The following is a 15,063-nucleotide window of genomic DNA, read 5'->3' on the forward strand; positions in this document are numbered from 1 at the left end:
AAAATTGCATAGAAGTACTGCAATATTTTTTGTAAAGCCAAACAGTACATTCTAATCAGAATTTTTATAAAAATAAATAAAACAAAATTTCCTGAAATTAAAATCCTAGCTGCAAGGGTCTCGTTCAGCAGGAGCAATATCCAAGTCACCCAGTGTGACTTTCAGATTGTGCTTGGTGGATTATTGACAGTGATGGCAAACCTTTTAGGCTCGGCATATCAAAAATTCGGAAAATGTCTAACTTGACTCTGCTGGTATGTCGTCCCCCCCCCCCCCCCCCCCCGGGAACAAAAGAGAAACAATTCTTTACATATCTATTTATTTTTTAAAAATTCAGTCCAATCATGTATTATAAATTATTGGAATATCAAATAATTACAAAAATGAAATACGAGTAAAACAAACTCACATTTAAAATAATAATAATGAAAAAACAGATTCCTTATTAAAAAGTTTCATACAGCAATTAATCAAACAGGCAGTTATGCAGAAGTATAAAGTGAGATAGAAAAGGTAAATGAAAAATCAGTTATTTACAAAATCAGAAATATGCTTAATAATAGCATCTTTATTTTGCATGTCTTGAAACAAAAAAGGTGCACATTTCAGAAGAGTTTCTTTAATAAATTCTCCTTCACTGAGGGCCTTCCCATGCTGAGCTATGGAGTGAGCAATGCTGAAACTTGCTGATGTTAAATTCTAGGTTCTCTTAGGAATTTAAGGAAGTTATTAGATTGACATTCTTTGCAATGTAGCTGCTGAGAAATGTATTTCTTCCTCACTTTTTTCCAAAAGGCACTGATGATTTGTTTCAAAATGTCTTTTTACATTCCACGTTCTGCTTACTACTGTTTCATGGCACAATAGGCACAGTAATTGACATGCACTATAGCCAGTGTAGCTTATGCGCCATTAAACACCCATAACACACACACACACACACATGCACATTATTGCCATTTCTATCAATAATGCCGTACTTCTCAGTCCGTGCATCTTGAAAGCTTCGACCACTTTATCGCTCAATCAGGATTTTTTAATTTGAGGTTCCTCCATAACAGGGCTAGAATATTAAAGAAATAAAAACTTTTTTGTATTACAAATTAGGAATTTCACAAGGAAAATATTTATTGATATTAACTTATTGATGACTGTTTTCTTACCTCTGCAGCAGTGTTGTTGAACTGGCACAAAATAATTCAATGCATTTCTTGTTCATGCAAAAGCTGAACTAAACTCAAACAGGGAGAATAGTTGTTGTCGGGTGTTGGTGAACGCTGCCTTGTCACCTTTGACACATGTGTCACAATTTGCCATCACTGGATTATGAGACTATTTTTCTTCGTACACACAGTGACCTTCCAAATGTATAACTTGAAATATTGGGGTGTTGGTCTCCATTTTTCATGATTCTTTCTGGCTGGACATCAGGAGAATACAGACTTATTTTGAAGTAACACTCCAGTGTTGCTGTTAAGAATGGATTTAATTAGTCTAATTTTAAACAGTATTAATGCCTAATTTGTGCTTACCAAACTACTATGTTGATGTAATATTAAATTATAATACTCATAACAGTATTTACTAATATGAAATCCACCCACCACCACTATACTTGGAAAATGCCAAAAGTTACTTCACAGTATAGCATTATGTGGGAAATGTCTGGAGTTTTTTCAGTCCCGTGTATCTACTACAAAGGAAGTGTGCATTTTTAGGTACATTTGAAATTGAAGAGTTCCAGTACGTTCACCATGTCCATCTGCATGTAGCAGTTCGGCTCAGCGGACTAATTTCATATGTGGGTCTTTAAAAAGTTAGTCAGACCTCAGTTTCATCAAAATTGGATTAATAACCCCCCCCCCTTCCCTCTGAAAAAATTGAATTATCTTTATATATATATACCAGGGGTCAGCAAACTTTTTCTGTGAAGGGCCAGATAGTAAATATTTTAGGCTTTGCGGGCCAAGAGGCAAAATCGAAGATATTATGTAGGTACTTATATAATAAGAGATGAAACAATTTTTTGAATACAGGTCTACTAATGAGAAGAATGGGATTTTTTTTTTTTTTTTTTTTTTTAAGGAAAATATTTCACTTAATTGGGATTCAAAGTTGGTGTACCCTGTCATCAAAATCAATTGCAAATGTTCATCTGTTAATGCTGATCTGTAATGAGATTTTACATATTTCATCTTTAAAAATGTCTTCACACAGACAGGTAGTGCCAAATACTGATATAAATCCACGAGCATATGATTTCAATTGAGCATATTCATCACTTGGAAGGCATTTATAGAATTCTATTAGATTCTTCTCTTGATATTTGCCTTTTAGCATGTCATTACATTGCAGATTAATCACTTCCAATTGAAGGTTAGGTGGAAGCTCCTCGATTGCACAGTTAAATGGATTTTGAAATATGCTAATTTCTTTTCCACTTGTATCAGGGTCCGAAAAACGCTGCTGGAGCTGTGGTTTGAGCTCGGAAAATGTACTATGGAAATTTGTATGGGAATGGAGATCTCGCTTCTTGTTTTAACTTTTGACAGTGCGAAAAGTGTATAAACCAGCTTAATATCACTTGTGATTAAAAAACACAAACATTAGTTGTCATCAAAATGACTTTACTGCAGTATAAGTTTCTCATGTAAGTGCTGTTTGCCTTGCAATTTTAGTTTGAATTCATTATCAAGTCTGCAACAAAAGCTAATTTCCAAAGCCATTCAGTGTTTGATAATAGTGGTTGAGGGCATTTCTTCTTATTCAGAAAAATTTCAATCTTGTCCTGAGCCCAAAAAATTGCAATAAAACTTTGCCACTGCTAAGCCATCAAGTGTGTGGTGAGGCAAGTCAGGATATTCAGCTCCTATATCTGACAAAAATTCACAGAACTCATGATGGTTCGAGAGCGAGTGAAGTTCACCATTGACACTACTGGTTCAATGACACAATAGATTCAAATATTTTCTGCAAAGTACCTGCTGATGAATAACCATAGGCTTTAAACATTTTGCATTGTCACAAGCTTTGTAAATATGTCCAACTCAGCCTTTTCCTGCTGCACACATTTTTACCACCACTAGTCGTAACATATCTTAGCCGATTCCATTTCAGGATTTTGATTCCTTGAATAAACAACTGGTCAGTATCAGAAACATCTGTCGACTCGACTCATCAAGAACCAAGGAAAACCACTCAATCATTTGCCTTGTTTTTTAATTGAATATTGATGTTGCTCCCTGCAAGGCCAATAGCCTTAAACAAGTCTTATTTTCTCCTGATACATTTCTCCTCATACATTTCGGCTGCTGCAATCAAACACGAGTTAATTAACTCACCATCGGGTAAATGGCTTTCCTCCTTTGGCTAACAAATGAGCCACGCGGAAACTTACGTTGGTTGCAGCCTCATTTTGATTTTTGATTTTTTCGAAGAAATTCTGCTGTGATGAGATTCCATTTTAAATTTTCCAATTTTTCTGACAGTTGCTTTCCTGTAAGTTGGGAATATTGTAATGAGTGCTTAGTTTGGTAATGTCAATGTATATTGTATTCTTTCAGCAACATTATAGTGTTATTGCATAATAAACAATGTGCTTTGCCATTTAATTCGCTCGGAGCAATATGGCCTTAGTTGCTAATGCTCCTAAAAACCAAATAAACAAACATTTAATTCGCTAACAAAAAAAATCCCACTCCACAGAGCATTAAAAGTGAGACAATCAAAGTCCACTTTTGTTTTCTTGTTTTGACATGATGGGTACACAAATTAAAATAAAATAAATAATTTAAAAAATAAATTAAATGTTGTGGTACGGCAAAACGTGCGGCACTCGAAACACTGTTAAGTTGTCACTACAATTTGTAGTGCGCTGAGCAGCAGTGCGAAACAGTGATAGCGCCACATGGTCTCTGTTGCAACTACTCGACTTTGCCATTGTAGCGCAAAAGCAGCCATAGACAATACGTAAATGAATGAGCGTGGCTGTGTTCCAATAATACTTTATCCATTGGACACTGAAATTTGAATTTCATAAAATTTTCATATCACAAAATGTTGTTATTCGTTTTATTTTTTTCAACCATTTAAAAATGCAAAAACCATCCTTAGCTTGTGGGCTGTACAAAAATAGGCAAAGGGCCAGATTTGGCCTGTGGACTGTAGTTTGCTGGGCCTTGATGTTTTATACATATGAAAGTGTTTTGGTTGTTTGGGCCTTCTTTGATAAAGAAAATTCAGATTAGTGCCAAATTTTCTGTGCGTGATCTGTTAGTCCCTGGAAAAGTAAAGTTTCACAATTCACTAGACCTTTTAAACCCCCTTCCCCAATGCACATGTTGTTTGTCCAGTAATGAAATAACATCTAGCCAATGGAGGTTGACAAGACTTATGCAGGGTAACAGCAGTAACCGAAAAGACTTTTCAGAATGTACAACTCATTGTAGCTTGTCGAGAGTGGGATATTGCAGCCAACAACTGGACTGGGTTATGCAGGAGAATTGGAAAATTGCTGCCTGGTCTGATGAATCCTGGTTCCCTGTTTCACACTGGTGGGAGGAACAGAATATGGTGAAAATGGCCCGAATCCGTGAATACATCCAGCCATGTGTCGGAAATGTAGACCAGTAGTAATTGTGTGGAGAGTGGTGTTTTTCTGATGTACTGGGGTCCCTTGATACCAGCAGAGAAACATTTATATGCCACAGGTTATCTGGAAATTGCTTCTAACCAGATGTATCCTTTCATGGTTACAGTGTATCCATCTGTGAATGTGCTCTATAAACATAATGCAGCATGTCACAAGGACAGAATTGTACAGAGCTGATTCCAGGGATGAGAATGAATCCCTGGAACCAGTTCTGTACAATTCACCTGTGGGATGAGGTGGTAAATGCCCTTCAGAGTGGAATTCATCCAAAAAACTGTGGCAAGCAAATGAATCTGCTACAGTGAATCCATGGTGTTCTGTAGGCTCAGGGAACTGCTCACTATTAGGTATGTGTACCCAGTGCTTTTTTTGTGATGGTACGCAACGGTACGGTACCGGCACCTTTATTAACAGTAACGTGTGACATTTGGATGCAGTGCACTTTGAAATTTGTAATATTCTGTAAATTTTTTTTACATGTTTATCTACTATTCAAATAAGCTTAAAATTATTTAACTAAATTTACATTTTTCACTGTCTATTGTTAAGATATTTTCTATATAAAACTGTATTACCATTTTTATAATTCTAAATTGCTCAGTCGGACCTCTGTTTAATTATTTTGAATTGCCCTTGGAAGTTACATTTAAAATAGTTTCCGTTGAGCGAGAAAATTTTCATATAGCGAACGGATTAGGAGAGAATTAACTCGGTAGGCACTGTTCGCATTTCTGGCCTTCAGGCAATTAGTGCTGCTGAGCGAATTAAGAGAGCTAAAGGGATTACCATTCTATAATTTAGTGGTACCTGGTAAAACCCACAGAGAAGTAAGATATGTTACTACTCTGTGGTAAAACATCCAACCACCTATCCCGCGTACGGAGAAGTTGCGCTGGTCAACAGTGAGCAGATCAAGGTGTATTCCCAGTGGGCTCTGGCCCACCTTCAACTGCCATGGTGTCCAACCTTTTCCCGTACAGGTGCCATATTCAAAAAAGTTCAAAGTTAGATTTCTTTAAATAAATAAATAAATTTTCTGTTTATACTCCGGGACGACCAAATGGTCAGAGGAGTTTACAAGATAGACAGAATACAAGAAACAGCACCGTATTCAGCAGTCACGGGCTTGAACCCCGGTCACTCAAGGCACGTGTACTTATGCACCCACGCGCCTGACCACTAGGCTACGGCGGCCTATTTAGTGTGTTACATTTTCCTTATCTTGTTGCGTGTAAAAGTAAAATTGAAAATATTCGAAAATTTTATTAAGTACAATACACAATTACATTTACTGAACAAAACATTTAATGAGAATTTTTTTCATAATTAACAAAATTTAAAATGCTTTTTTAGTTCACTTTCCTCGCGGACCGTAGGTTGCACACCTTCGTGAAGCAACTGTAAGCGCCCCATTCGAGAATTAGGACGGAGTAATTTCTTTTACCCCTACAAATAATCATCTGTTGTTTCGCGGAAGTGCGTTGTCCACATTTTTCCGTAAATTTTCCGCATCTGTTTACATGGTCACAGTACCTGAATATCCGAATGACACTGACATTTTCAAAAAAAAATAAAAATTCAAATTTAAGAACTAGTGACAGTACTGATGACGAGAGAAGGAAAACAAAGACAACGAAGGTATTAAACCTTCTAGGCATGAATTGTTGGCATTTGGTGAAAATGAAGTTAGAAAATTGTCAATTAGGTTACAGTTAAATGCAATTCGTGGATTTCAGGGGTACCTAATTGAAAAGATGGTTTTGGAAGAATTGAAGAATTTGATGGATGCTCTGAGTATGATACCAATTTCATTGAGTGAATGTGAACGAGGATTTTCACAAATGAATCTGATTGTCAGCCCAACCAGAGCTTTGTTGATGACAAAAATACTTTCTTCATTACTGTCTCTTAAAATTGTAGGCCCACTGCTGACCCGCTTTGATCCCGCAAAATATGTCGATTCGTGGCTGCTTCGGAAAGGTCATTCAGCAAGAGACATACAAAGAGGAAGAAAAGAAGTTGGCATAGGGTGTCGGATGAGAACTTAATAAAAATTTGGAATATTCTACAAAAACTTTATTATAAAATTATTTTTACTTATTATTTTTAGGGGCCATAGTTTATAACGAAGGACCCTTAAAATGTCACTCGGTTGTCTGCCTGTCCATCCGTCTGTTACAACCTATAGCTACACCATTGTATCTCTGGAACCACTCAACCTATTGACTAGAAATTTTGCATGGGTTTGCACATCAAGTGGGCCAACATAATGCCATATTGAACATTGTTGACAAAAATTTGTCTGAGAAATGGAGGGATGTAGATGTGGGGGGATAAAAATGTTGTCGACAACCTATAGCTACACCGTTGGAAAGAGTATATTTAAAATATAATTTTAAAATATATTTAAAATTAAAAATGGCGGCGTCAGACAGGAAAATGTAAGTAATTTTCGTGTCCCCCCCCTCTATTTCTGTCGCTAACGGAGCTAAAAATTTAAAAATCACATTAACTATGCATTATTCGATGCTTATCAAGGAAAAACTATTGCAATTGAAATCATCTATCATTTATTTTTGTGTTAAAATTAGTTCAAAATCTTTTTTTTTGTTGCACTTCAATTTATTGAACTTCAATAGCATGCTTCTTTTTACTAAGTAACTCTCCTTTTAGTGACAAAAAAGTTGATAAATAGTTAGTTAATAATTCTATAAAGGTCATTTATAAATTTTGTGATGACGTATTTTTTAACAATTTTCAAAACTGGGGTTGTCCCGACAAGGAGATACTCAGAGAACCAGTGTTGAGGCACCTGTGCAGAGTCTTGCAGGGTCCTCACCTGCCAGTCGCTTCTCCCCCAAGACTTTAATCGCTTCTGCAGGAAGAAGTCGGAGTCGCTTCTCATACCCTTGGTATTCACAACAACTGGAAAGACTCAAATAGACAACGTTTTCGTTATTTCCTAAGTTTTAGGTCATGCCGGGGTACTAGAAACATTTTTCAGTTACCATAAAGCTCTCTATTTGAGATACTACACTAACGACAATTCGTGTCATCCTGAGTGCCTGGCACTCAGTAGTTGACAGATTTATTTACTTATTTTTCTATATATACTTGAATAATAAATTTATACTTAATAAACTGTATTAATATACTAAATTTGTTGTTCTTATTCCAAAAACATTACTATGAAAGTAACTATCAGGGAAAAAAAATTTTAGAGTACTTTTCATATCCTTTTAATTTTCAATTTTTCCTGATAGCAAAGAATGAGTACCGGCACCTATTTTTTTTTTACAAAAAAAGCACTGTGTGTACCTAATAAATTGGCCGCTCAGTGAAAATGAAAGTACTTTATGGATATTATTTAAGTATTCAGAAGGAAAAGCCAATTCTACATCAAATTTCCAATTCTATGCTTTTTTGGTTTTTGCAGAAGTTTTAGGTCCAAATTCCATAGCCCCCAACAACCAGTTCATCCATATGAAATGATGCTAGTCATATATATGGAACAGCAGCTCTGATTGTTTCAATTTTTCAGGACTTACTTAGAATATTCTTTAGGGACCTTTGCACCAAATTTAATTTTGATAAGCCAGTCCTATTCCCCCTGCATCCATCCTTTCTCCCTAAAAAGAACTGACTGCCATGCAAATCATTCTGTTCATTGTTAGTGAAGTTTTTGGAAGGACCTCCAGAGATGTGCTTCCAAATTTTCACCATAAAGCATTAGTAATTCCCTGTTTCACATTGGTGGGAGGAACAGAATATGGTGAAGATGGCCCACCACTCAGTTTAAGTGGAGACTATCTTTGTATAACAGGCAATGAATTCTGTGTTAGATTTATGGGATAACAGTAACACTGCAATGGTCATGAGTACTACATTTGAAAATGTATGGTTTGGATTATACATTATACACATGTAATAATTGTGCCACCTTATATTTCACCCTAAATTTGAAACTTAAAAAAAATCAACTTTTATGCAATACTGCAGATTGTTTAATATTTTATTAATTGTGGTTTTTTTTTTTTTTTGTTTTTTTTTTTTTTTAGGAGCAGAGAGCGGCATAGAGAGAGACACAAGCGTAGCAGAGAGGGATCTCGAGACAGAGAAAGGATTCGGGATCGAGAAGAAAAGGCAGAAATAGTTGATGGTGGTAATGATGTAATGCCTGTAGAAGGTGACAGAAAAGAGCGTGAGCGAAGAAGAAGTCGGAGCAGGGATCGTGATCGTAAACGTAGACGCAGCCGCAGTAGGGATCGTAATAAGCGTCGTGAGAGAGATCGGGAAGGTAATAGGAGAGAAAGAGAGAGGGATAAAGATGAAAGAGTAAAACAGGAAAACCAAGTGAACCAAGAAATTAGTCAGGATGGTTTTTCCAATAGTAATATGGGATTTGAAGGTGGTGACTATAATTATGGCTCAGAGCCTGGAGCCTTTAATAATTTCAGTGGAGGTGGGAGCTTTGGAACTTACAGTCAGGAGGGTTATGCATGAATTGCAATAAAATGTTATTTTAGGTGTGAACAGTTTAACCGGAAAGCTTACAATATGTCACTCTTTACCATAAACTACTCAATACTTATGAGATCAAAACAATAGGGCCATTGTAAGTGAAAACAGTATATATTAAATCACGTAAAGATTTTAAGAGATTAAATATTCCATAAGATATTTCTACAAAAATCATTTAAAATAATTTTAATTTAAGACTTGAATGGGATGGTGAAAGGTAGGCAAAATATTGAAAGATGTTGCAGCACATAAAGGTTTAAATCATCTAAAATTATCATACTCTTCTTTTTATTTTACTTTATTAAATATATTTTGGTATTACTACAAAATATTAAATATTTTGTAGTTAATACACAAGCACACTTATTCAGAATGGTTTGTCACTTTTAATATAATTTTCCTTCTTCAAGTTTGAACAAATTGTCCGCCACATAATTATTAGGATTTAACACTTTGATTTTGCTGTGACATCTTTGGTAATTTATGATGCAATTATAAAGAAATGCTTAAGTAAGGAATTTTGGTAGGCAACTGCCATTAAAGTAATCATCTTTGCAAGATTAGAATTTGGGCATATTTCATGCACAGTTGATGATTGTGGGTTATAGAAGTATGATTTTATGAACAATAAAAGAATGAAAAATTCACTTATCGTGAAGAGCACGTGTGTGTGTGTGTGTGAATGGGTGTGTATACACTATTACTCTTTCACATGATTCCATTTTGCTTTTAATTTTCTAATTTGGGTCCTGTCAAAACTAGATAATTCATTGTCTAGCTGAGTGTCCTCATTACATTGCAAGCTACTAGTGGTAAGTGTTCTTTTTCCAGGAAGAGTGGCATGCCTATAGTTCTGTGTATATATATTAGATGACTTTTATCAAATAATATTTCTGAATACTATAATTGAAAAGTGTAGTATTACTATCATTTGCACATTTAAGAAAATTCTGTAAAATATGTTGTAATTTAAATGCCACAGAAGAATTAGAAGAATAATTTTAATCTAATGTTACTAACACAAAACTTATGCCTCTTCAGTTGTATTGAAGAATCACAACGGGCTGTAATTTGAGATCCTTGCTTGAGAAATAGTTTGCTTCTGAAAAGTATTTTGGTTTTATAACCCCCCCCCCCCCAATTTTCTTGAGCACTCCCCTTCAACCTGTTTAAATTGAAAGTGCATTTAGTTTGCTTTGCCTTGAATGATAAGGTAGCAAAACTAGTCAGAACAGGTAATTTGCACACAACACTAATAGATCCAGTGCAGGCTTAAAAATTTTTATTCTTGAAAATGGTGCTCATTATTTGTTTTTCTGAGAATGAATTCTATTGTTATCTTGCATAGATTTAATGTAACTCAGTTTTACTGTTGAGATACTTTCAGATGGTTGTCGTGAAATAATGATAACGAACTAATCTTAAACTGTCAGCTTCAAATGCTTTATTTCTTTAAGATGTCTTAAAGAAATAAAGAGGCAAGAGTTAAAAACAAAATACCGTGAACCTCAAGGTCTTTACTACACATTGTTTTCAATAAAATTAACAAACCACCGTACATTTTAAAATCATAAATAATGAAAGGCGCGAATCTGGGGTGCATTTTACAGTCCATATTTTAAATTATTAACATTTAGTAGTAGTTCTTTGACTGACTATATTATTTACCATATATGTTAATTTCTCATTATCAAGAAAAACATCATTGCACATTTAACATGCACAAGTTAAAAGTATATAGATTTACGTATCCTTATTTTTAATTACCTTAATAAAAAAAAGCGTGTAAAGATTATTGAGAATACTGTGTTTTGCAGTGTACCCTGTTTCGAATTACCATTGGGGAAAACTATTTACAGTTATATTTGATGAATTGTATTACTCTGAAAAACAATGGTTATTTAAAGTGGTGTGTATTTTTAGAATCGTGTCATTTAAACCTCTAAACCCATTACATGTTTTGAAATTGTGTTGTAAACAAGATCTGTTTTTCATATCGGGAATGGTGTGGGAGGGGAGTTATTGCTGTATATTAAGATTTAAATTAGTTATCTACCTCATAGTAAAGTTCCAGTGGATATTCAAACAGTATAATATCTTAGTGTTTTCATTCCTGTTTGCTATTTTTTCATTAATCCATTACAAGTGAAACATGGCCAAAGAAGCAAATTTTTAAAACTGAAAATTTCCTGGTTTAACATACACTAATCATTAAACTCTGTAATTTCAACATAAGTTATGCTTTATTTTTATTTATTTATTTTCTTTGTTTTTAATTAGTTTTGATTATATTTGAGTCTGGGTGCTCCGTGTGAAAGGCGTAATTTTTTGTTGCCGAGCACTTCTCAAATACTTATAAAAATGGCTGTAAGAGAATGTGAGTGGTGTAATAAATCCAATTTTTTTTCCTAACCCAATGTTGCTAACACAAAAATCTTGTCTCTTCAGTTGTATTGAAGAATCACAAAAAAACTAATTTGAAATCCTTGCTTGAAAAATAGTTTGCTTCTGGAAAGTATTTTGGTTTTATACCTCCCCCGTGTTTTCTTGAGCATCTCCCTTCAACCTGTTGAAAATTGAATGTGCATTTCATTTACTTCACCTCGAATGATAAAGCAGCAGAACTTGTCAAAACAGATAATTTGCATTTCTTATTCAGTATATTGCTGCTATTCCTTAAACTTTATAAAATCATGGTACAGTATATATATTTTTTTTCTCCCTGCACTCAATATATACATTTGTCATATGGAAAAATAAACAAGTATAAACTGCAGCGTACACAACTACTCTTCTAAATTGAAGGTGATGTTTATTAGAGTTGCTTCCAGTAAGGAAGTATAGTTTTCATTTTTGAGATGAAAGTTTATTGTTAATTATTTTATTTCTTTGCTGTACAGAAGTAATATCTATGAAATTCAAATAAGCTCGGGTCTTAGTTATTATATAATAATGACATTTTTGAATAAATGCATATTAATGCAAGTATCAGGTTTTAAATAAAAATTGCCTTTGCACACATGCGGAGCAATATGGCCTTAGTTGCTAATGCTCCTGAAAACCAAATAACAACAGCAGCCTTTGCACAAGTGCAGTAGGGTGTAACACTTTAGAATAGAAAAACTATAAATTAGAATATTTTTTGTTATTATTATTTGCTTAAATTTAAACTATTCAACAGCTGTAGCTTTGAGTAGTTTGCATTTTAAGAAAAGAAAATATACAGGATGGACCTTCTAGACTCATACTTCGAAATGGGGCTACAGGCTAAAATTTTAGCCTGTGCTAAGATTAACTGCTTCGGTGAACTATATTTTCTGTAATGGGTTAGAAAAAACACTGCACTGAAATCGGTGTAAAAACTATTTTATTATGGTACATCATTAAATTTGAATGGGAAAGCAACCTGCCTGCTGTTTAAAAAAAATGTCAAAACTTATAATATTACACCAAATAACCTAAAAATCAGTGTTTCATTTTTAGATATTTGTATGCTAACACAGTCTCTTTTGAACAGTGAGGAGGGAGCCCATTTTCGTATAATATAATGATGTTGCTATTGGAAGGCAAATTATGGAAACATATATTATCTTTTTTAAATGCCTGGAAAGTGGATGTCCACTTCCAAGGAATTTGAATCAATCAGTTATTTTTTGTTGAAATCAGAAATAACCCTTGAGTGCTTTAAGTACATGTAAAGAACAGAAAATTTTAGAATAAGGAAAAAAAGACAAAAATTACCCTGGCAACCCCAATTTTTATAAGGCACTTTCTAATTAGTGGAGCACATGCTACTATTTGTTTCCTTTCAAGTGTATCATTGATTTGTTTGTTTTACGTCTTTGGTAATGAAACTGTCTTTCAGTAGTAAAAACTATACCACACTCTCGTAATACCCTTGATCACATGTTAAAAAGGAACTTGTTCTCCCTTTTCTTTTATCATTTAAATAAAGAGCAATTACATTTGTATATTAATCACCTTTGATTTCCATTCCATATGGTTAAGGTGCAGTTTATTTCTTGGTTGCTTTTCCCCCTGGCTTGTTTCTGTAATATACCATAATGAGGTAGCCCTTGCATTGGTTTAAATGTGCATAAAGTATATGTTTTGTTTAAATGCAGTTATATAAGTATATAATAACCAGAGTGTTATGTTTTTTTTTTTTTTTTAATTAAGTCAGTAGAACATAAAGCTTTATGGACTTCCTACTTTGATATCATTGATGTGTAGGCAGTCTGGACTTAGTGGTCCCAAATTAATATTGAATATTCATAGGTTTAGAGTAACATTGAAAATAACATTGGTATCCATAAGCTACAAACTAAAATTTATTAAGCACATTACTAGTTAAATAGCAAACTACACCTGTAGTCTACTTATAAATTTATCATATGAACAAATGATACTGAAGTCATCAGTTTTAGTGGATTTTGTGTGCAATTTGCATGTTTCTTTCTTGAATTTTTTTTTTTTTTTTTTTTTTTGTGAATTTATTAAGAACAGACAAATCGCATTCAAACCTTAAGCACCTGTTATTTTTTAAGAAGTAATATTCCTGCATTTTAAGCCAAATCCACATATTGCTGTATACTAATAACTTCAATTTACGAAGTACACTCATCCCGTAAGTTTTCACTATAACATTACAAAAATGTTATGGTGCAATTGATTTTTTTTTTTTTTTTTTTAATTTATTTATTTTTTTTCTGCCACCCTACACATTGGTTAGCCATTTGGTTTTTACTAGGCTTAAGACTTGATTCTTTAACAGTAATTCTAAAATTCTGTGATTTTTATTCTGCTTTTTTTTTTTTTTTTTTTTTTTTTGCAGTTTTCTTTTAAGTCTTCCCCAACTTCAGTTATGATATAAAATTTAATTTTCTTAATCTCCTGCATTTCCCAGTTTTCAGTGGACTTTGTGTGTTTGCTTTAAAGATTTTACATCTGCTCATATGACCTGATGGGGTGGGGGGAGGTATGCAAATATATTTTGCACTCTGGCTGTAACAAGACTTACTGATATGGCATATAGTCAGTTCCACACTTAGTCACATAAGTAAAATTACCTCATCCATATGCCTTGTCTTGGCCAAATTAGTATCCTTATTTAATATACTTTTATTTGCTCCTCATGTAGTATGTCTACTTTTAACTCTGCCATCAGAAATACTAAAACATATTTCTCTAAATCATTTCTGGATAAACATTTTCTGTCTTTCAGTAAACTACAACTTCACTTAAAGGTTAGTATTTTTGTGTAAAATGTTATCTTAATTTGTCATGCATTTAAATGATTTTGTGACTAAGAAGGTTATATGACAGTTCAGTAACCAATCAATTAGCCATTCCTCATCTGAATTTTCTGCATGCCCACCAGTTGGTAAGTGCTATATTAAGAAGAAAATATGTTATACCAGAAATATATATATCCATTCAAACTTTAAGAAGATAAAATTTTGTGCCCTTGTTCCATTAAAAATCAAATCGATAATAAAATATAAGTTATAAACAGAAAAATCTTGCACAGATTTAAGTTAGCTTGTAAAATACATAGCATATTGATTTTTTTTTCCCTGTGTTCCATTTCAATATTGTTTCTCATTAGGTATTTTGTAATAATTTGTATAGAAGTTTATATATATATATGTGTATATATGTTTATATATATATATATATGTGTATATATATAAAATATTCAATAAAGAGTAATTGGTGAAATTGTACTGGGAAGTTTCTGTTATTGACATGAACACATTGACCAACTTTCTGAATGACTCAACACTGAAATTCTGCTTTTCAATTGGAAGATTAAAATGATATGAAGTCTCTCAGGTTTAATTATACAGTATCATTAAACATATCAACACTTGTGTTGTTAATGTAAGTAC

At 33.6% G+C, this 15,063-nt stretch overlaps 1 protein-coding gene across 1 annotated transcript in view; it reads left to right on the forward strand.

The window, feature by feature from the left end:
* Window positions 1-13,313, forward strand: part of LOC150077339 (U1 small nuclear ribonucleoprotein 70 kDa-like) — a 230,287-nt gene extending 216,974 nt beyond the window's left edge. The window contains exon 10 of the mRNA XM_090385619.1: window positions 8,710-13,313. Coding sequence (XP_090241745.1) covers window positions 8,710-9,154 — 445 coding nt within the window. The 3' untranslated portion in view covers window positions 9,155-13,313. The remainder of the gene's footprint in view (window positions 1-8,709) is intronic.
* The last annotated feature ends 1,750 nt before the right edge of the window (window positions 13,314-15,063 follow it).

This window comes from Mastigoproctus giganteus, chromosome 12 (genome assembly GCF_048544385.1).
Source record: "Mastigoproctus giganteus isolate SK-2022 chromosome 12, ASM4854438v1, whole genome shotgun sequence".
NCBI classification, from domain to species: Eukaryota; Metazoa; Arthropoda; class Arachnida; order Uropygi; family Thelyphonidae; genus Mastigoproctus; species Mastigoproctus giganteus.